This window comes from Cloeon dipterum, chromosome 2 (assembly GCF_949628265.1).
Source record: "Cloeon dipterum chromosome 2, ieCloDipt1.1, whole genome shotgun sequence".
Classification (NCBI taxonomy): Eukaryota; Metazoa; Arthropoda; class Insecta; order Ephemeroptera; family Baetidae; genus Cloeon; species Cloeon dipterum.
The window spans coordinates 14866098-14888772 of record NC_088787.1 but is presented as its reverse complement, the minus strand read 5'-3'; the positions used below and the strand labels follow the sequence as shown (position 1 = coordinate 14888772).

The 22675-nt window shown below is 38.3% G+C and overlaps 1 protein-coding gene across 2 annotated transcripts; it reads left to right on the top strand.

Moving 5' to 3' along the window:
• Nucleotides 1-13: 13 nt before the first annotated feature.
• Nucleotides 14-22416, top strand: LOC135936673 (uncharacterized). Of its 2 annotated transcripts, none has more exons than XM_065479568.1 (10): nt 14-240; nt 10365-10500; nt 14060-14177; nt 15167-15429; nt 15935-16146; nt 16583-16765; nt 18459-18653; nt 19155-19317; nt 19629-19965; nt 20811-22416. In XM_065479568.1, the coding sequence occupies exons 1-10, from the start codon at nt 121-123 to the stop codon at nt 21160-21162; spliced, it is 2079 nt and encodes a 692-aa protein (XP_065335640.1). In that variant the 5' UTR covers nt 14-120; the 3' UTR covers nt 21163-22416. The 2 variants fall into 2 exon arrangements, with proteins under 2 accessions (XP_065335640.1, XP_065335641.1); XM_065479569.1 differs by lacking the exon at nt 14-240 and adding an exon at nt 3229-3366.
• Nucleotides 22417-22675: the final 259 nt, after the last annotated feature.

Below are 22675 nucleotides of genomic sequence, written 5' to 3'. Positions count from 1 at the left end.
AATAACAATAATAACAACACAGCCACTCGAAAGCTCAAACGGGAGCAAATATTTAATGTGGTGAAGTACTCGAGGCTGGACACACAATTAGCGGATCACGCACAGCGGTCACCAATAAATATGTTCAGTCTTCTGATTACTCGGCCCAAGACGCCAATTGGGGACCATCGAGGCATCAGTTTTGAGCTAAATGTGTCTGAGCGATCAGAAAATCCCAATACGAGATCGCCCGATTATAAGGTATGAATTTATAATAGAATGATTCTTTAAATGCACAAAGTTTACATGACTGATCACTTAATGTTGCAAATTTTATATTAGGTACGGATTTGTTAGCGTACTCCTTCCATAACTCTTTTTTTTATCGCAGAGTTGCAATTTTGCTGCTGTTTTTAACACCACAATAGATGATCAGAAGTAAAATGAGTTCTCTGACTTTTCAATCTCACTTAAATTTTATTCGATTTATGAAAAATGATATACGTTGGGGGTAAAAAAGGAACGATATTATATATTCGAACCCCCATCATATTTGCACTACATAAATTGAAAGAACTGTATGTGAGTTTAAATCTTGGATCGATTTAATGTGTTGAGAGAACAATCAATTTAATTATTATTATTATATAATATTCTACTGATTTTGCAATGGCTACTTCCACAAGAAAAAAATCAGGCATGGAAGACAAACAAGTCGAAAAATGGTAAAATAAAATTAATTTACCAGCGGCTATTTCGGCCCCACAGGCCTTTTACCTCCAAAACAAAATTCGTGTAGCCACAATATTAGCTGAAGAGACTTTGTGAATTAGCGAATGTTGAAAACGTCCGCCTACACTCATTTCAGAGTGCTAACGAAAAGAGAAAAGAGCAACGCATTTGACCACCCTGCTATTTGAATCTCCTCTTACAACAATTCAACTAATTGTAAGCCAAATAATTCCTATCCTTTTAAAGAGTGATTAACTGCTCCTAACACTACGCAAATAGTTCTAGAAGTAAGTGTAATTCATTAATAGTTAAATGTTAAATTAAAATTAATGTTCCAATTTTACTCACTGGAAATTTGTTGAATTATGACTTAAACAATAAGGAATGTGTAAAAAAATGAAATAAATCTAAAACAAAAATCCCCAAAGTTGTAGGTGGAAATTAACCATTATTGCTTTACGGGCAGGAAGTGAAATTGCTCCAGTCATTATATATTTTACGCAGATGTGGTGGAAAACTTGGAGCACTTCTTGGCTGATTAAGCAAATATAAAATTCCTAATTCCAATTAGGGAATATTGCTCTATTCGTTTTATCATCTTTTTTAAATTACGCATATTTTAAATTTAAATTAATTGTTATACTCCCTGCGCAGCTCCGGATTTTGTATGATTTCTTATTTGCAAAATTTTATCCACTGTTGCAACACTTCGAGAACCTTGATAGCTATATAATATACTTAATTCACAAAATCATTTGAGAGTAGAATAAAGATAAATCTAAAAAACAAAATAATCATGTATTATGTACACTATGACGAGCAGTCGTTCTTTCAGGTTTGAGCATAGTAAAAATGCTCCGATGAAGCGCCTGCTAGAAGTTAAGCTATGCAACTTGCTCATCATTTGTGCACAGCAAATCGCCTAGCCATTTCACATACAGGCGTTCACAATTTGAGGAACATCTTTTTGCCCTTTGCTTTGATTGCTGAATTACATCATCTGAATAATTTGTTCAACCGTTTATTGCAAAACTGTTCTTGCATTTAAAATACCATGATTATAATTATTAGCCCTAATGGTGAGTTGACATGCGACATTTATAAACAATTATCGCGCAAAATTTATGGTCAACAATGCTCAACTTTTCGAACCATAAGATCAACCGAAGGCCATTAATGTGCGTTTAAAGGGCGGCGCCAGCCTCTTATTTTCGTCTCTTTTTATTCCAACCAAAATGAATAATTCAACAGGAAGCCAAACAATGTGCAGAACCGTGTCCTTGCCCGCGAGTGTTCGACCCCAAGGTTGGTTGGGAGGGGAGCAATCTGAATTTCTTTAAAACGATCTCGACGTCAATTTAACCGGCGTGCAGGTCATTTTCTTAGGCCGCGTGGAAATTTGCTTCCTATGTATGTGTGTGCACAGGTAGCAGTCGTCATAAAAACTCGACTCGATGGGAGATTATTGTCACGAAAGGCGAGGAGAAACAGGGAGCTGCCGATTTTTCCTATGTTAAAAAATATATGTGACGTCACACCGCCTGCCTGTTGTTGCATAGGCCACTCTTTATACAGTTACACACGCGTGGTACCTACCTGGGAATTCATAAGCCTAGCGTGTTTGAAACCAGTGGCGGATTCAGTTCTACAGGCGACAAACTCGGCATTTTAATGGTTATTTTTTGTAATCCAATTTTTAATTCTAAAACAAAGTAGAAATACACAACACAGGATGAATCTTTAAATTTAAGAAACTGAATGGCTCTACTCAGTGTTGAAAATTATACATTTGGATGGTCAGCTATTAGTGAAGATTATAATATGAGGAACCAATTATTGTTTTGTTTTGGAGGTAAAGTACTGATCTACGGGGCCGAAAGAGTTGCCGATAACGTGTCCTTTGATTTTTACTCATATAATTTTCGATAATAGGAGACTATCCAAATTTAATTCTCCACTCAGAAGAGCCATTCAGTTTATTAAATTTACAAATTTTAATTTGTTTGCTAAGTCTTGCCCTTTATCATTTATTTCAAAGGTTTTTGATCATCTCTTAATTAGTCAGAGACACAAAATGGTAACAAGGACTTGAGTATTCAATCTAGCTTCAAGGATAATTTGCATCGGCGCTCTTGTGTACACACCACAATACACCGAATCATTGAATGCACGCCACGTGTTTGCTAATCAAACTAGATTGATTTGAGCGCAAACATAAGCAGCATCTGCTGCTTGTTTTGTAAGCCGAACGTAAGTAAACCACTCAACGCAGACCAATATCGCTCTCAGTTCGCCTCGAGTTGGCATATACAGAATAAAAGTGTGTTTTATATTGGATCATACAATTCCGCCGTGTAAGAATGCGATGCCTGTCACGATCCGCCCCTGGACGTGACACGGAGGCACGGCTAAATAACAGTATTATGGGGAGAATATTCCGTGTCTGGCGGAACAAAGGCGTTAGTTAGGCAACACGCCATGCATGGCCTCGGCGGCCGCTCTGGGCGCGTGCATTAAAAAAGAATTAGCCAGTCGGTGCCCGAGCGAATTCTGTGTACACACATTCCAGCTATGCCCCTTTGCTCCTCAGAGGCCGTTTTTGTGGAAATGTTGGTCCACACAAGCAGTTAGCGAAAGCAAATGGACGAGATTAAGGTTAGTGAGTTGGCTCGTTTGCACGTGATAGGAAAGCGCTCACAGGTTGCACAAACGGACCCATATGTGTTGATTTCTCTCCCGGTAAATGGGGCAACACACACTGCTCTCTTATAGATTTTATCACCCCTTTCTAACTTTCGCTAATCTGTCATAACGATCTCCTCGTTTCCGATAAAATATGTTGATATTGCTTCAAGTCCACGTCGTTTGCGGCAAATTAGCTTCATTAAAAAATTGTTGACAAAGCAAGCCAAACTATTGTCTATTTTGTGATTGGGAAACGCTCTAGGCAACAAAAATAGATGAATGTAGAAGAGGTCGTAATAAGATTTTATGGAGCGTAATTAAGTCTTGTAGATTTGCCCTTTGAGCAATGCCCTTTTAAACAAAAAAATGTATTTTCGTTATAAATATATATATAGTGCTACAAAATTGTAAATGAAACAAAGATGCCAAAGAAGGAATAATCACACAATATTTAACTTATGATATATTATGCTCTAGGCAGAAATTCTTTAATTTTTGTATTACACGGACGCGAATTTAAAATTGAAAAAAGCCTGCCTAGGCAATTTTTTTTGCGCAAATGTTTGGAAAGCACAATTTTAAAAATCTCATTATTTATATATACGCAAGTAAATGCAGATAAGGAAATGTCTGGGGAAATCTGGACGAATTTATCAAGGAATATGATTTACAGAGGACGAAAGTCCTTTTTAGACAAGTCCGCACTAAAAAGCTGCCTCATCAAACGAATAAAATTTTATATCTGATCCCTTATAAAGTGCTTTTTTTATAGCTGCCTCTCCAGTAAAAAAGTCACGATTAAAGACGACAGTACAAAGGTGCCATGTGCCTATATGTGAGCTATAAATTGTTTTTATTGCCTAAAAGTTATTGCAGATCGAGAAACTCCACTGAAATGAACCTTTTATTTTTTATCTTCTACATAAAAAATGGCTATATTGTTTGACATTGGCATTGGCACACTTGATAAATCGAATTTTGATCATAACGTGCGAGAAATTATTTCTAAAGATTTATGATTTCAACTGTCAAGTCGTTAGTTTTATGATGACCTGATTTGTGATTATAAGATACTTTGAGGTGTCAATTAATGATCCAAGGGAAATTATACATTTCAACTATTCCCAGTCTCATTTACCCGTCCGTCAGTCCTGTCTATAAACACAAGCAGATCTATCAGATCATGAAATGTTTGATCTTAAAGTGCTCTCACCAGAAACCTCGGTCGTAAACAACTGTCCTCTGGGAGAGGATTTCACAAGAAAAGCGTTTGATCGTTATTGCTCATCAAGCACTAGGTAAATATTGTTACCGTGCAAATTTAATGGGAATATAAACACTGCATGGCAAGTAACTAAAAGCCTCTTTTCTGTGCACTGAGTTTCACATAAAATACCGCGAATAGAAAAAGCTTGGCTGTTTTATTTATGCTTGTTCGCCTCGTTTGAAAAGCAAGCAGCAACTTAAATGAAGCTATGAAAATATGAGGCGATCAGTAATCTTCTTTCACCAAACGCTCTAAATTTATGAAACATCATCAGTGTTATTCCTCATACCAAATACAGGTGCTGCTTTCCCAGAAGACGTCTAAACATAACTAATCGCGTGCATTGAATACAGTGCACCTCATGAAAATTTAAATTGGAATTATTATACGTTGTCCATCCAGTATCTCTTTAGATTTAAAATGAGTCACCCAACATCTGTCTCGTCCGAAACTCCATCCACGTCAAATTACTTTTCCACACAATGTCTCAATCAATCACTGAAAGGAAAAGTGTAGTTTGAACAATTTTATTAAAGACTATTTAGTTATATTTAGACTGTTAAATAGGTAATTTAAATTCCATGATTATTTTAACTTAAGAGTAATAATCCCTGATGTAATGAATATGTTTCTATTTAAATTTAATTGAAATGGTTTCAACATAAGTGTAGACATGTTTGCATAGCGAAGAAACTTTCCTTTAAAAAATGAAGTTGAGAATGTCATTGTACAAAATTAAACAGGGCGCACGGGGTGCGTAGCAAGTTTCATTTAAGAAGGACGACTTAACGACCTTTTCTTCCTCTTAACACCTATCTTCGCCAGAAGTTCAAATTGAATTTTTCATTAGGAAAGCGCTCTGGGGGTATTTCATTACAAAGCCGAGAGTAGCCAACCGTTGAAAAGGAATTTACCTTATTAAATTTTGTTGCTAAATGTTCCTTGAGATTATGCTCACAATAAAATTATGAGTTGCTTTAAAATAAAATCTCTGTCGGGGGATGTTAAAATTCAAGCGATTTTTATCAGTTATTCTATCTATACACAAAGAACGGTGAACTCACGCTAGCCATTATTACAAAAAGGAAAAATTAAAAAAAAAAGAAGGAAGAGAAGTACTGTTGCATTAAGGATTTTGATTCGGGTTTCGGTTTCCGATTTCCGAATTCACACTCCCATTTTCCTTAATAAATACCTAAAAATATCCTCATCGTGTTAATTGTTTTTCATTTAAGAAAAGCTTTAAATCGTGCAGCACATTTTACTAACAATATATCTGTTTGATTATAAAATAATAGTTAACAATAATAGAGCGCATATTTTGAAAACATCCTTCAAAACGTTTCTCCTTTTTGTGACTTTTGATGAACAACACGCATCCATCGATCGTTGGTTAAAATTACACTAGCATTACACGGAACATTTTATTGCTCCGACAAAAAAAAACTTGAGTTGTTTTTAACACGCGTGTCAATGACATACATACCGCTTGTTTTCACTGCTTCAATCCAAAGCAGTTTCTTTGACAATAGCAAGGTCACATATTTGTCTTTTTTTGATGAAAATGCTGGCTAACAAAAATTTTAGGAGCAGGAGAACAAAAATAAATGCCTGAAAATATTTGTATTAATTATATAACCATGCTTGTATGATACCATTCACATTTGACCCCAAAAATTCCGCACCGATTTTTGTGTTGTTGTAATAAAGTCAAAAGCTCAAGTCGTTTGTAAATTTATTTATTGCATCCGTGTTAAAAAATTTCATTGCCTGACGTCGCAAATTACTTTAGCATGTTGCTTGGGTGGCAGGCTTTATATTTTCTACTCACATTGAAACACAAAACTTTAGTGCATTTGCCCGGTGCCAGATAAAATTAACACGCGCGGGGTGTGGCAAAATTTAAATGAGTTGCAGAGGAAACGCCATTCATCATTTTTACATTTCATTCGAGAGCACGCACGTATTCGTCCTATTTTGAGAGCATGGACAGCATTTTTATCAGTGCACTGACACCAAAGCATTTTCATCCAAGAGCCATGCATCTTATCTGACTTGCTTTGACAATAGCATGCTGCTCACCCACATTATGGATTAGGGATATGCGCTGTAAAAAAAGTAATGAAGACGTCTCTTTCGAGTGCAGTCACGCAAACATCTTTTCGCTCTATATCTACAGTACACACGTGTTCGTATCGGCACGTTTCTCGTGAGGAAGGAAGCGAGAGCTTTGTTCCCTTGGCGTTTTGCTTCAGTGTCTTTTTTGACTCACATAATATATCATTTCCATACACTACACGAAAAAAGCATTTTTGCACATAGAAAGCCATCGAATGCGATAGATGGACACAAAAAACCAGGGCTAGCGAACATGCCATGATCTATAATAATATATAAATCCTTTCAATGTGAAATAATAGCAGCGGTGAGACAATACGTTTTGTCGGGGGAAATTGATTTTTGAAATGTTTCATCAAATACATTATGTATTTTCCTGCGCCTTGACGGAATGCATGAGCAAATTTCAAATGTGGAACGTAGACGTATCGCGTGAGTACAACTGTTTGTACATCAATTTGTAGACCATATATTTGACCTAAAATCGTTGGGAAACTTGCGTCTTACGCCTCACCTGCTTCTGCAAAGCTAGAAATTCTGCAAATAATATGATTAAGAGAGGCAAAATAAAAGGCGAATATAAACAAGCGTTAATGATTTAGCTTATTTTAATGAACTTTGTTTATTAATGTTATGGGATTGGGACCTAAATATCAACCATGCGCTAGTGTTACGGCCTGGGGCGATGAGCCAGAGTGGCGTATAATAAGGTCAAATATTCCAACCAAAGGGGAGCGCGCCCTGTAGCAGTACCCGCTAAGCCTAATTAAATCTAATCAAAACACGGGATGCGTCAGTACATTCTCTTTTAGAAAAGATTTAGTTGAGTACATCTAGCAATGGTGACTTTCTTGGGCAATACGCTGTCGTGTATTCGGTCTGTCAATGAAGTGACCCTTTGGCTGCCTTTGCTCTCGGTTGTTCTCTGACGGCTTTTGATATATATACGCTCTGGTGCGCGAAATAGCCTCAAGCGTGCGTTTGCGCGAACAAGCGCGCTAACCCCAGAGATGACGGAACTATGCACTGGATGCTCTCTCCTTGGCTAGTGACCCTGATTAAATCTTTACCCTCCACAGCTTATGCGTAAGCTCACATACCTCCTCAGTTCTCACCCTAATTGGCACCAACATAAAGCCCTTTAATTGATTAACATAGCACTGTGGTTGCGTGAGAACATTGCTGTATAAGTACCGACTTGCCATCAATATATATATAAGCTGCTTTAATCACATAGCTTAAAAGCAATGGATTGACTCGGGATGTGAGATAATGTCAGCATCTTTTTTTTTTGCTCTTTTTATCCCTGTCCGAGGACCGGAGGACCGGGAAGGGCGCGCACTGCACTAGCACGAATGCTGAAACCCGGGTCCCAATAACACCGCGAACGGATAACATGGGCGCACCAGACCGCACAGGGACCCAGCCCACTCAAGGGCCACTTGCCTCCGCACCGAGGACTGCATTGAAACGCTAGACATTCGTCCCGTGAAGCCAAATCACGCATGCTGGAAAGGTGCAAACCAGCAAGTAGCGAGTCGCCTCCCAGCCCGTTGAGCAATTTGAGCAATTCGAGTCACTAAACTAACCACTTTTTGCCATTTCTGACATTGGGTAGCCAGTATTAGATCTCCCAACTGCTCAAATACCTCTCATTGCTTTGACACTCCTGAGAGTGCCTTAACAATGCGAGCCAATCTCTTCAATTATTTGTGCTAATAACCTTTGAGTTTTGAATTAGTGTGTAAAAATAATTCATCCTAAATATAAAAATATATAATAGAAAAAACGAACTGCTATCTCTGAAAGAAAAGGTTTAAACCTGGCATTTTTTTGCCTCTGCCCAGCACTTCCCGTGGGCTACAAGATTACTAAGTTCCAATAACACCGCTGAGCGGATAACATGGTGCCTGAGTGGCCGCAGAGGAGCTTGGGCCCAATGCGGCCATCTTTTCGACTCCCCGCACCGAGATCTTTCATTGAAACGCTATATAGACATTGTGTCCCTAAAGCCGCTGGAAAGGTACGAAAACCAGCTAGTGGCGAGTCGACGTATGGCGCCTACCAGCCTGTTGAGCTATTTGAGCATTCCAACTCCCTTAATTAACAACTTTTGTCATCTCTGGCATTGTGAAGCCAGAATATACGTATCTTTGAAATGCTCAAATATCTCCCATTGCCTTTACACTAAAAGGAGTGCCTTAACAATACGAGTTGACAGGATGGTTTTAATTTTTCTGGTCATAATTGAATACCTTTTTAATCTTTAGGGAGGATTTTGGCCTTATATTTTTCAAACGCAATGGCTATGAGTTTAACAAATCACGATTTTCTGTGTCCACGTGCAATTCTAAGCTATAGTGTAGTAATTTTCTATCTGTAAAATAAATAAGCAAGGAATTAATATGCATATTTTTTGTTAAATCGATATTTCGTCAACTGAGGAATATCATAGTCATTATGCTCTTTGCCATTTTTTTTAGATGTTGAATTTCCGTCTATTAAAAATATCGACGTATTTCCTAAAAAGCACGCTTTTATAAAAATTTTGATGCTGTATTAACCCATCGCTTCTCTACCAGATAAACCCCCCAGCTATGCAACATATGATTGCAATTAATCGAGATCAGAAGATAGCAAAATCTTATTTGAAGGCTCTTCTGTTCTTTGATCGTTGACTTTGGATGAATACCAATTAAAATATATACGAGTTTAACTACTATGACTATAAATGCATTGCGTGTGATGGAAACAGCGTATAGCTCCGGTCTCTACTTTCAAATATGATGGTCTCTCATGTAAAATGTTTGCCTTTTTGATTGAAAAATGATTAATATAAAATTGTGATAAAGTTCCCCTCGTAACATCATAATCAAGTAGAGCGTGCAAAAATTGCTAATGAAGCACAAAAGCGCACACGAGAACGATTTCATAATTATTCAATTTTTTCCACTGACTGAAATACAATTTTCATCAGGCACTTCGACCGTTGGCTGATGTAATGATGAACTGGAACATGTTTTTTCCCTGTAGTGAAGCAACTAGAGTTTGCAAATTAAATTATCAACGAGACTTCACAATCGAATTAAGCCGACCTACTCTATTAATAGCCTAGAAAACTGCACGAACAATTGCAAACCGTGCCTCATCCCTCAATAGCCTTTGACGCATCATACAAATGTCCGTAGAACGTTCGATTCGTGTCGTGTGTGCAATGAATCACCGTGGCACATGTGTATTTATGCCACATGCGCCGAAGGACTCTGTTCTCATTGTTCCACGGCACAGTTTTTCCCCTCGCATGGGAGATTGCAGCGTGATATTAATGCGATATCGTTATTTGATTCACTTGACTCCGTCTGTCATCATTGTTTGCCAGCAGTGTTGGTCCTTTCTCTCACGACGCAGCAAAGCTTGTCAAAAGTACTGATCGATAAAAACGGAAATATATTTAAAAATCCGCCCAGTCGTGGATTCGATTAATATAGCTAATTATAAATATTTGAACCAAAAGCGACGAGCACTTTAACTAAGTTTCTATATATTGATGCACAATCAACTTGGGTTCTTTTTATGTTCACAGTTTGCAAATGGAAAACCAATACCAGAGATAATACGATTTGACGTGCAACTCGACCGGCCCAGGCAAACCTTTTTTTCTGGTGATGTGGTGAGCGGCGAAGTGAGGGTTCAGCTGGCGGAATGCTTGACTGTGAAGGGCAAGTAGTGTAGATTGTTGTATGCAATAGCACATGTGATTTAATATTAAAAACAACAAGCCAGTGGCACTTGTGAATTTTTATTGTTTTAGTCCTTGACCAAATATTATAAAATTGGATGTGTTAATTTGACGAAATTAATTATTATTAATATTTTATTTTTATTGATAATTACGAAGAATAACCCCTACAGTACGTAAACAGTATAACCCCTGAATAATATGCTATTTTTTCAGGCGGAAAAATGGGCTAAACTTTTAGGGTTTCTTAAAGCTGGGTGTGAGTTCGTGTAGTGCTCATTCAGAGGGAATTCGTCATTTTAAATTTCGTATTCATCATCTTTCACAAGAATAAATTCATTAAAATGTTTACTTGAATATTCAATTTTTGTACTAAAATACCTTACTTCACACAGAGCCCAAAAAAAAATTAAAATTTAAACACCACATGTGAACATTAAATATTATTTATTTTGCACAAAAATTGAAAAATGAGAAAATTTTCTCTGCGACTCACTGCTTGCTAGTTCGCACCTTTTTAGTGTCAACTTCACTGGAAAATCGTCTTACAATTGATTCAAATCAAAGAATTCATTCAGGGGTGACGGTGTGACTCTTCACAGTATTTTACTAATTCCTCGTGTCCGATATGTTATTTGTTCGTGATTATATTAGTCCACATATGGCTTAAGCAGGGGTTTGCCATTTCCACTCGGAAAAACGGTGTAATAAATTTTTAATATCACAATTTCAAAACATAAATTGCGTTTACCATCAACAGTACATATGCGTAGCGGAAATCCCAACGAATGCACGTTTTCAAATTTCATGCCAAAGTTGGTTAAATGGACTTTTGCAATAAACAGTAACAAACACGAATGTGACATTTTATTAGGTTTTTGATATTTTTCGCATGCTATATATATTTCATGTCAGATAAAATGTCGAGAGACGCGTACCGGGTGCACCGAGCACCACCTGATCCTTCAAATAGACCCTCATATTTTTACGATACATAGTTCTTAATTTAACTTAAAGAAAAAATCATCCCAAATTTAATTTTGTCTAAAACAGCAAGAGGTAAAAATGACAAAATGCTTTCCACCCTCGGAATTCGAAGATATTAACTGGCTATACATATAGAGTTCCCTTTTAAAGGCTGTAATAAAAATAAGTTATTCATAGATAAGTTTTTGATATTATTATATTGGAATTAAATCTATTAAGTACTTCGCACGCAAATAAAATTGAAAACTACAAAAACTAGGCTGCATCTCTTTAGGGAAGTTTCCTTAACGAACGCAATCAAGTTCCTAAGTTTGCTAGTTAAGCGGAGCATGCATATTTAATGTAGGGGAACTATTAAAATGGAGCGATTAAAAGTATAACATGTGTGGTGGTAGCTCTAAACTCTTGCGTGCGTTCCACGTATTTTCCCCGGAAGACGAATGAGAAAGTTTAAGGGGCCTCTGGGATTTCTTGCCATACCTGCATGCACCCCCATTAAAGTGCGTCATTTCAACGGAATGCGCGCTTCACTATAATTGCAGTCGGAACAACAACCCATAAGGGTTGTTCATTTTCCTTCGTGAAGCTTTTTGGGTCGAACTACGTGTTGTTTGCGGAGCAGAAAATTTCCACCTTACCCCCTGCAACGCTCCACTTTCACAGAACCAAGACTAGTGTGATTTATATTGCCGCGTTCAAATATTTGCTCTGCGAATGGATTTTCAATATCCTCCTTTTGCACCCTCCTCGGCAACGATAGAGGTGTTTGAACTAGTTGGAGTGAACACCTGGAGAGGCTGGTGCACTTTTTCCGATAAACACTTATCTGCAATGATTTATGGACATCGCGATATAATTTAAATGACTTATATATCGGGCACAAAACCCTCGTAGGAAGCAATCCATTATGAGAAACAAGTGTTTCGGTTGATAGAAAATATTAATTATATTTATCTGCGCAGATGAGGACTCCTGACACAAGTTATCTGTCTATTCTGAAATAAGAAGCGACTAAAAAAGCTACTGATGCATTATCATTCATAATTACTTCAGATAGTGCAAAATATTTTAATAGCAAGTGAAGCAATCATCCGTACGTTATAACAGGTCTCTAGAAAAGTAGCAGATTGCACATATGAATTTGTAACTTGACAAGGGGATGACGTTATCTCCTCCAAAGTTTAATCCAGCTAAACTAAACAATTCAGAAAGTCTCGTTCTATATATTAGTATGCATAAATTGTTTTCACACGTCACATATTATGCCAAGTTCAGAGAGGCTGCAGAGGCAATCTAGTATGGAAATCTGTACCCGATTTTGCCTTGCCACTTGTTTGTGGGTTTCAGTTTAACTTCTCTGGGAATTCACCACTGGGTGTTCATTTGCAATTTTCGCAGTTTTACTCTGTAGTTTGTCTGCGCGACGGCTGCTGAATAATTTATTCAGCAATTCAAATCGGCTTTCAGCTACATGAAAGGAAAACCGCCTCCACAGTGAACTCTCTTGTTCTAAGAATGGGATGATGTATTGTTTATGTTTTTGACGTTCGAGGAAATTTGGACCAATAATAGGAGCTTGTAGAAATGTGTGTTTTTTAGTTTTTCAATTAAAAGAGAAGGAAAGTCTAGAAAGAAACATTATTGCAATTTTTGGAGGTAATTTTTGTTGAAATAGAATTGGTTGTTGATGAAAAACCGAATGATGGAAATTCTGCGGGAAGAGTCAACGAGCAACGGAGTGAATCGATAACCTGATGAAACTCGTGCTTTAATGCCTCGGGTAACTGGCAAAATGCATTTGGCATGTCATTTGAAATATGGTTTGCGAGAAAAAAGTTTGATGGCTTCTCTCTGGTCTAGATATATCACGACGGGGCATATATATTGATGAGAGCCATTCGCCTCTCCAACCTTAACTTCATAATTCAATACCGAAGAGTCAATGTTTGATTTTTTTCTGGGATGTTGAGACATCGTGTTCCATTTAATGAGCACGGTATGGAAGTAAACTCAAAACCAAAGGAATCTGTTGTATGAAATCTTTATACTGCAACATAGATGTGGGAAATTTATACGTACAATTGCAAGAAAATTAAAAAAAAATAATGCTGTAATTACAAAAAGGAGCAATTATTTAAAATACTAGAAACTCTAGTTTGAAAAATAAAGCTTTTTCGGTAAAAAAATGAAATATTTTTGAATAAAATCCCGCACTTAGCTTTTTATCAGTGTCACAGTGACTTTGAATCTTCACTCTTTCTTGATCATTTTCCCGTCGCTGCCAAGACGAGGTTTTATAGTATCTTCAACGAGGTTCTGCTGCGCTCGCAGCAACGAGTCTGCCAGCAAAATTACATTTTGCCTCTCAAAGCCTGGTTGCAATTGGCCTGTCACTTGAAATTATGAAGCGCCAATAGAATCAAAGCCAACTTGCAGAGATCGCTGCTGAATAAGCCTTCTTTGAATGCACAACACCATTTCGCCCTTTAGCCAATCACTTTTACAACAGGAAAATGCATTAAAAATCTCACAGATCGACTTTTGCGTTGCAGGCATAATCGTCCGATTCGTTGGCGAAGCTTACGTTTACGTGCCTCCAGAAGAGCCGCCTCAGTGGGACATGCGACGGATCGTGCAGTTGAAAAAAGCATTCCTCTCGAAAAATAAAGTGTGAGTAGCGTGTGCCGCTGCTCTGACCGACCCTTCCGCTTTAAATCGCCTGCGTACATTAATGCGTGGGATGGTAGAAAATAGGAAAGGGCGCCGCGGCAACGAGTTCTCTCTGTCTTTCATCATCCCTTGCATCTCCTAGGAGGAAAAGGAGAACATCTAAACGCCAACCAAGCGATTTCAGTTATCTGCAGATTCACCCTAACCCTTATCGAATTTTTATATTCGTTGATGCTCTATTTTGTTTTTAAAAAGTGTTATTTTAGATTAATTTAATTAATAATATGTATTTTTTGTTATAAGTGATGATGCCAATTTGTTAAATTGCTCATCCTGCTTGATTTAATTCTTCATTATCAATTTAACTTTCCTGTGGGTTTGGGTTTCATATTAAATATTGTATTATTTTTCTGGTACGAGTATAATTTGTGTATACATGTGAGCTCATTTGCATGAAGAATTTAGTTTCTACGTCGCTAGCCAGGCGTATTTCAATCTGTTCATTCTGTACCCTGGTAACAATGGACTTACTTGTATACCACGCAAACTAGCAGTTTTGCTCTTCACTTTAGCTATGACCTAGATTTTGCATGCTCTTCCTTATTTAGGTAAATTTCCGCTAAACATTAGAAACGGTAAGAAAGGAAGACGATCCTTGAAAATTTAATGCGAAGTAATTCAACTTGAATTAGCATTTCAGAGCAGGCAGAGCAGTTTATAAATTGTTCAATTTAAAAATGATTTAATTTTAATATTATTGCAAGAGCAAAACTAGTTTATAATTTTGAAACTTAATCAATACCTAATCGCCGCTATTTCTACAAAATCATAATCACATTTGACGTAGCTATATTTAATCAAATAACTTCCTGCACCACACACCTTTGCCCTTAAGATTAAACTTCCGCGCACCACGATATTATTGCTCCCCAATCGGTCGAGCTGCAATTGAGTGTACGCTCTAGATACATGATGCCGTATTTTCACAGGAGACCGTCTGCGGTAGTTGAAGGGGGCGACGGAGCGGGCAAAATATCGTTCGCCACTCCTGCGAGTGAACAGCCGCCAGCCCAAATCAATGGCAACGGATCAATTTTGGTGGAGCCCCCCACTCCTAGCAATTTGGCCCCGCAGAGCACCGGTACAAAGAACAAAATTTCAGCTTTGAAAGCCAAGCAACAACAAGGCTCCTTCAAATCGTCTGAAAAATACTTTGAGCATAAGTTTTATGTGTTCGGACACAAATACAGTAGTAAGTATATTTTTTATAATATGAAACATTTTCGGATAAACCTAATGCTTAGAATCTATAAATCCGTTTTGAAATGCACCCTTACACATTGCTAACAGCTTGTTTTGCAGTGCGTCACTAACATTCACACTCCAGAGCTCCATTCCGGTCATCGGCACCCTCGTATGCCAATTAACCTTTGAACTTCTGCGGGGGTGTTTGTGAACCACTCAGACTTTGAAACCAATCTCGTTGAAATATTTTATTTTGTACTGGTACACATAATCTGCCATCAGGCACCAGATAAAGCAAATATAGCTTGTGAGAACAACTTCCAAAAATTTCAAAATGAAAAAAATAATTTGAAATTTTTAATGGTCAAAAATCAATTGGATTTTGATTGAAAATATTTGTCTGATTAAGAATCAATGAGCATTTTGTGATTTAAAAATATCAGAATTTAATCATACTCACAACAAAGCTCCCGAATTCTAATTCACATACTTCCTTTTTGTTGCGCTTTCAGGTGCAAAGGAGAGTTTGTGGCCCGGAGTTCACGCCTTCCCGTTCCAATACACCTTGCCAACAAAGCTGCCAACGTCGTTCCATGGCCGATTCGGTTACGTGCGCTATTTTTGCGAAGCTTCCCTCGAGCGGCCTTGGTTGCCTAGTGTAAAAAGAAAATCGTACTTCAGTGTTTCCGCCAATGCCGACGTTAACCTTGAGTCGAAAGCAGAGGTAATTTCGGCTTTAGGCCCATTCTCATCTCAAGAAGCAGTGGCCGTAAATTAATTTGACAGCAAATCCGCAGAGTGAAATTGAATCCCTCTCGTGTTGCAACAGCGACACACGTGGCCCTTTAGTACCAGTAGCATTCCTAATCCTACATGTCGTCAGCAGGGAAACGTACCTTTGAATACTTGATGATATTACAAGATATTTAAATAAGAGAATGAAATAGTTTTTAGAGTCAGTATACCTTTACTGAATTTGTACAAACAAAAATAAAAACGATTTTTGTAAGATGAATGGTCGACTCAAACTTTGGTCGGAAAGAGGAAAAGTTTTGATTTGTACGATGTCGCATTAGTCCCTTGTGCACCCGAGATGAAACTCATCAGCAGCAGCAAATGGCAGCAAGATTAATTGAATCAGTGTTTGTACGTGATTTCAGAGCTCAGCTGGAGGCCAAAAGAGTAGCAACCAATGTTTCTTTTGCTGCAGCCGAGGAACGGTGGTCGTCGAGGCCAGCGTCTCTCGTAGGGGGTATGTGCCCGGCGAGACGATCCACATCAGCGCAGAAATCGCCAACATGAGCATCAACCCTGTCACGTCCACTGTGGCGAACCTAGTGCAGGTTTAATTTCTCTTTTTGCGGTGCTTTGCACACTTGGCCTAGCCTTTGATAACCTCTACACTACAGTCTCACGTTCGCAACGATAACCTTGCTTGCTCGGGTAACATATTGCCACAAAAGTTAATTACTTGCCGCTGTGTACAGCCACGTTGTTTAATATTTACAAGAGAAGAGGATGTTTTCTCCCAGCTGCGACAAAGGTTTTCCGTGCCATTTTGATACCGAAGGGCGCCTCACTCGTTTGTTGCAGCCAAAAATATCTCTACAGCATTTTTAACCTGGAATGCGCGGCATTTCGCGAAGCAACGCCATCCGAAAGTTATTGTAGATAGTGTGGCTGCAGTGTGGTGGCACCAGACTCGAGACGCTCGTGAACTTCGATAATCTGAAAATTGGCTTGGCTGCGCTTTCGTGGGTAATGATGAACGATAAAGTTGAAGACAGCGCTTTTGGTTTTATAGTCAAGCTTGGAATGTATAGATAAATTCTGTTATTAAATTTTATACGCTTCTCAAACTCAAAGGAAAAGAAACATATTATTTTTCATTATAAATACGCAACCTTCAAGCTTCGCATCAAGTGTTTTGTATGTCGCAGCGGGTTGACTCTTTGAGACATATTCCTTGAAATAAAATATATTTATTTATAGAACTACTCGAGTTTTTACTCCAACTTACGTCAATAAGCTTCAAATAATTCTTTGTGCCACGGTATTCTCTGCCAAGAAAAACTCGCAATCATTGTTCAATATTTAATTAAATGTCCCGAGAGCATTGAACCTCCCTAGCTAGCGAGACGAGAGAATTCTTGTGCCTCAAATTCCAGCTAATTCCGATAGTGCGCTGGCGTGGTTAATACTGGCGCACAAGGGAGCGAAAATGAGAGCTGGGACGACCAAGCATAAATATCTTAAGGAACTTGCAAAATAATTTAGCGAACAGGGCTTCGGGTAGAAGCCGAAACTGGTTGACTTTCAAATCAATATTAAAAAATTGTTCCAAGAAATGTGAAAAGCTACCGGAATTCTTAGATAAAAAATTATGCAATTTTTATTACAACAAACTTGGGCACAATTTGAATTATTGTCTAGACGTTTTTACTATTTTCAAAGCAAACAATTTCTTTCTGCCGACATTTTTCCTTGTCCTAAAAAAAACCATAATTTGATTTAAATGGAGCAAAATTAAAGATACGATTTTACCGCAAAGGCCAAATTTGTTTATTTAATTAGTTGCTTTGAACTCCATGATTACTTATTCGAACTTAAAAAATAGTTGAAAAACTATATACGCAGCCCTCTAAACTATTAATTCTTGCCAATCGCTAATTTTCTGGCCATAAAATATTGTCCTTGTGCGTGATAATGTTTTTCTAAAAAAAATCATGTGCGAATTGCAAGATGTTTCGGAGGTGCAAATTTCCACGTAACACCACGACAGAAACAGCGCTCGAGGGTAGCATCTGTTCCAGGAAATACAAATTTATGCTGATTGCGCGTTTCGCGAATTTTCGTCAATTGCCTTCCAGCTACACGCACAAAAAGCGGCGTACACCTCTTGTAAACATCCACAAGCCTGCTTTATTCCGGCGCGGCGGCGGCTGCTGCTTTTTTTCCCACTAGCTACGAATCGCGTCACTCACGTTGAAAATGGATTGGCGCACGTGAGAGAAACATTTGTTTTGTGTGTCGTAGGTGGCAACTTATCATTCGAGCAAGGGATTCAGGCATCGTGTCGACGAGCAAATCGTGACCCACGTGGAGGAGGGCACCGTTCTCTGCGGGGAATCTCGATCTTGGCTCGATGTGCCCATGCTGGTGCCGTCGCTGCCAGCTTCCTTCAGCTTAACAGACTGTTGCAAAGTTTTGGACGTCGATTATCGGCTGGACGTGAGTTGCCAACAAATAAATTGAGGAAGTGCTGAATGCAAACCGACCTTTTGTTTGAAGCCACACGCCATCAAAGCTGTGGCCGCTAATTAAGGGTCTATTGTGAGCCTCACACTTTGCTGTTTTCTTTAATCAAAGCAAAAGTTTGCTCTCATGAATGAGCTTTTCAAATTCCCTGCAAGCTCTACAGTTAACAACGGAGGCCTAAAATTTTGTTTATACGGTATACCGGAAAATACGGTGCAGTGGAAATGTGTAAAATTGAAAAAGAAGCAAGCAGAGCTTCGCGTAAACAATATTATATGAAAATAAACCTTTATCATGCGACCATATATTTTGTTCTAGAAAGTTAAACAGTTTTTGAAATTCAGATTTTTCGCTGAACGCACAGAGCACTATGCAAATGAAAAAAAAACCTTCCTGGAGGGCTCGCTGATGGAGTGTTCATCAGAGAGAACGGCTACACTGCAAATGACATTAACATGTTTTCTAATTTTCCAGTTTGTTGCCGTCATGGGTGGAAATGAGGAGCCTCTGGTAATCAGCATGCCTCTTGTCATTGGAACCGTTCCTCTCCTGAGGACATTTAAATCTTTGCAAATGCCAGACCCACTGCTGGGCTCGCCTTTGGCTAGGATGACTAACCTCAAATACAAGGGCTTCCGTAAGTTGCCAACATTGTTTGCCCACAGCTCGCCATCGGTTAGTGTGTGCGATTGAGCTAATAAATTATTGAGTTGCTATGGGTAGCAGCTATTTACTTTGTGCTTTGCCGCATGGACGACCTAAGAGCAAAGCAAATACTAACACTCTTGCACAACTTTGTTGAAATTGATTCAAAAATTCTTGGTTTGATTATATTCTATTAAAACAATCTTTCATAATAAAAATTTAGTTCTTTACTCTTTGTTTGATATAAAAAAAACTGTAAACACATTCGCATCCTCATTTCACGAAACTTTTGAATATTTACAGCTGCTGTATTCAGTGTACCGTGCATATGGGGACCAAAAGTTCTGGAGCAATACTTCCACCGCGAAGTCCCGCGTGCTTTCGAGGATGGTATTCGCGTATACATCCCGGGGGAAACGTTTGCGCCGCGGTATGTTTGCTACAGGAGCAAGGACGACGGGAAGCCACAGCGGGCGTCGGCTGAGCTGCTTACCAATGAACCGACGCCCAAAAAGCGCAGGAGCAGGGCTTCCAGTCTTCAACCCCAGACCGCCCTCAAACACCTCAGCGACCAGCGGATCACACAATCCAGCGTCCACCTGTCGGCCCAACAGCAACCGATAAATGACCCCATTATCAGGTGGGCAGTTATTCATGCAATGGATTTCAGTGACAAGGAAATATTTGCACAATCCATCAAACTTCATATATAATTTGCATCACGTGGATGCAATATTATTTCAGAAAGAATAAACAATACAGAAAAATGCATGAAATCAAAATAAAAAAGCAAAAAAAAAATTATTATCCTATTTTCAATTTGTATCTTACTGCATGATTCAAAATTCAAGTTAGCAAAAATCAGGAACTCTTTCCTTCTTTTTCTTTAGTGCTGTTTCCTGCCGCGAGGCAAAAATGATCACGGTTTAATGTTGAATTATGCAGAAAGACACAAATTTTAAACAGGATAATATTTTGTAAATGATTTGTTAAGTTGCAATAGCTACTCTAATTAAAATTAATGAAAACGCATATTAAAGCTTACTTAAATTAATTCACCATTTTACGCAAACCAGACTGCTTTAGTTAAGAGATGGGCCCAGAACATAAATAACGAAATATTTTCCTTTTTAACACTGTTTTTCGCATACCATTCTCGTACCGACCTCTTGCGGTATGCTTTTTTATTGATATTTTTATCAGCATATTATCCCCTTGTGTGAACATCACTCCACTCTAATTGATAAAAATCCTAACTGTTTAAATATGCACATATTATTTGGAATATATATGCAATGATTTATAACTCCTCGATAAATCACAATTTATTTTCAGCGAATCACTTATTTTCATTGCCTGCTACCCACTTTTTCAATGTCAACATCCTCATAAATTTTGGTCGAGGGTCGAGGGCGTTCCCGTCGTCGTAAAAAGTCTTCCTGTGCTAGACCTCTCTCAAACACGGCTTCTCGCATCGTGTTACAGATCGCTTGCCCAGCTTAAAGCGTGCCAAAAGGCCTCAACTTCGAAAGAGCCAACCGATACGCGAGTAGTTGTCTCCTCCTTAGCAGGTTGCTCCATGGAGACCAGCAGCACAATGCTATCCATCGGTGCGAGATCGACCAAATCGTCGTCTTCCAAAAGACAGGCCACGGATAACACATCGTCGTCGGCCCACCGACGCGGCAGCGGTGCAGATAAACGAGGCCCGCGGCCTTGCTCGTCGACGTCTGATGGCTTTTGGGACGTGAAGGGCGGCATCGCCACCATATCCGATCGGCTTCCAACAGCCCCGGCTGCGATGGACAAAATCGAACCCAGCCACATGAATTACTAGTGCTCTCTTTGATGTGCAACTGTCTAGTGTTTGTATTTTGGGTGGTGCTCGGCCCTATTTTTAATTAATGCTATTACAAAGGGTGCAACACCCAAACCCTTACAGCAGCGAAACGCGCTGTGGAATAAGCTGATTACCGCTCCACTTGAAATACATTGTCAATCTGCTGAGAGAACCTTTACATTAATGAGCTATGGCGCACGCTGCTGGTTTCTATTCTCGGTGTGAAGTTATTATAAAATACAGTAAGTACATACTCTATATTTGTACGAACAGATTTTGCATTCAAACCTATTGTCTTCTGATCGTGGCTTCCATACAGTTGTCTAAACCATTTTTTATTTATTGAATTCTCATAACTTTTGATGTCTCTAATTTGACGATTTTATTTGCACCTCAGCATCACTTTCAAAATCTTATTTCATATAAACGAGTGCGTTCATTCAAATAGCTCTGCACGATATCATAATGTAATTATTTCATTGATTCTTACGATTCTTACAAATATATGCAATGCATGATGACAAGTTTATAATTTATTTCATTTCACAAAACTTCAGTCAAAGTTTCGGACCACCCTCTTTCATTCTTGTTTCACTAATTGCTCAAAGAAAATTTAAGAGTCACCAAATTATAGGATAGGACCTCATTTTGCTCTTCGCCACAACACTTTTATGTGTGCATCTTAGATTATAATGAAAAAGGTTTTGTAAAATTTCGAACTAATAAAAACCAAAGGAGCCGCTTGTGAGAATCAATATTTTTGGGGCATTCATCCAAAAGTAATTAGTAGTAGTCGCTCTGTTGAATTAATAGCAATTCAATACTGAATAGGCATTATTTATATCAACATCATTTACAACACATTGGTCATGTTTGTCCTCTGTGAATGACAGGAGACAAAACTCACTGCAAATTTAACTGCTACTTTCGAGTGAGGAAATTTGGATTTACTGTTAATTGTAATCAGGCCAAAGAAACATTGCAATCCATGCTGAATACGATCTCTGAACCAATTCATGAGAAAATGAGAGGAGCTGAATTACAAGGGGGCATTTGGTGCGTTTGGTCGTTCGCTTTAATCTTCTATGTTTGCTCTGCGCCAAAGGCTCTTCTTTGGTGAAGTTTGTAGTTAGGAACAACTCAATTTGCGCAGTCATTGGATTCAGAAGGAATAACTAAATTTGGTATTCTGCGAAAACTGTGGGCTCTCCACTGCACGTGTTTGCTATGGAGTTCGTGCGAAATTAATGCATATCAGGCAGCATTAATAAATCTATAATAAGAAAGATGAACCATGAAAAATTTCAATCAGGTTAACCTCTGATCACCACATTTGCAATATATAGATTTTTTCTTCAAAACTTTTTCTTCCACCAATAAATAACAAATAAATTTGATTTTGGAAAAATCAAATGGATATTAATTCATATGTATAATTATATCATTGTTTATTGAACAGGAAGTTTCCACGAGTGCTGTGAATCAGAAAGCGGATATGATTTTATGTGTT

What these genes read in the sequence shown, in the direction of transcription:
- LOC135936673 (XM_065479568.1), top strand. Translation starts at nt 121, where the DNA reads ATGTTCAGTCTTCTGATTACTCGGCCCAAGACGCCAATTGGGGACCAT. An exon ending in CGAGATCGCCCGATTATAAG is followed by an intron (nt 241 to 10,364) that starts GTATGAATTTAT and finishes TTATGTTCACAG; the next exon opens with TTTGCAAATGGAAAACCAAT. An exon ending in GTTCGGACACAAATACAGTA is followed by an intron (nt 15,430 to 15,934) that starts GTAAGTATATTT and finishes TTGCGCTTTCAG; the next exon opens with GTGCAAAGGAGAGTTTGTGG.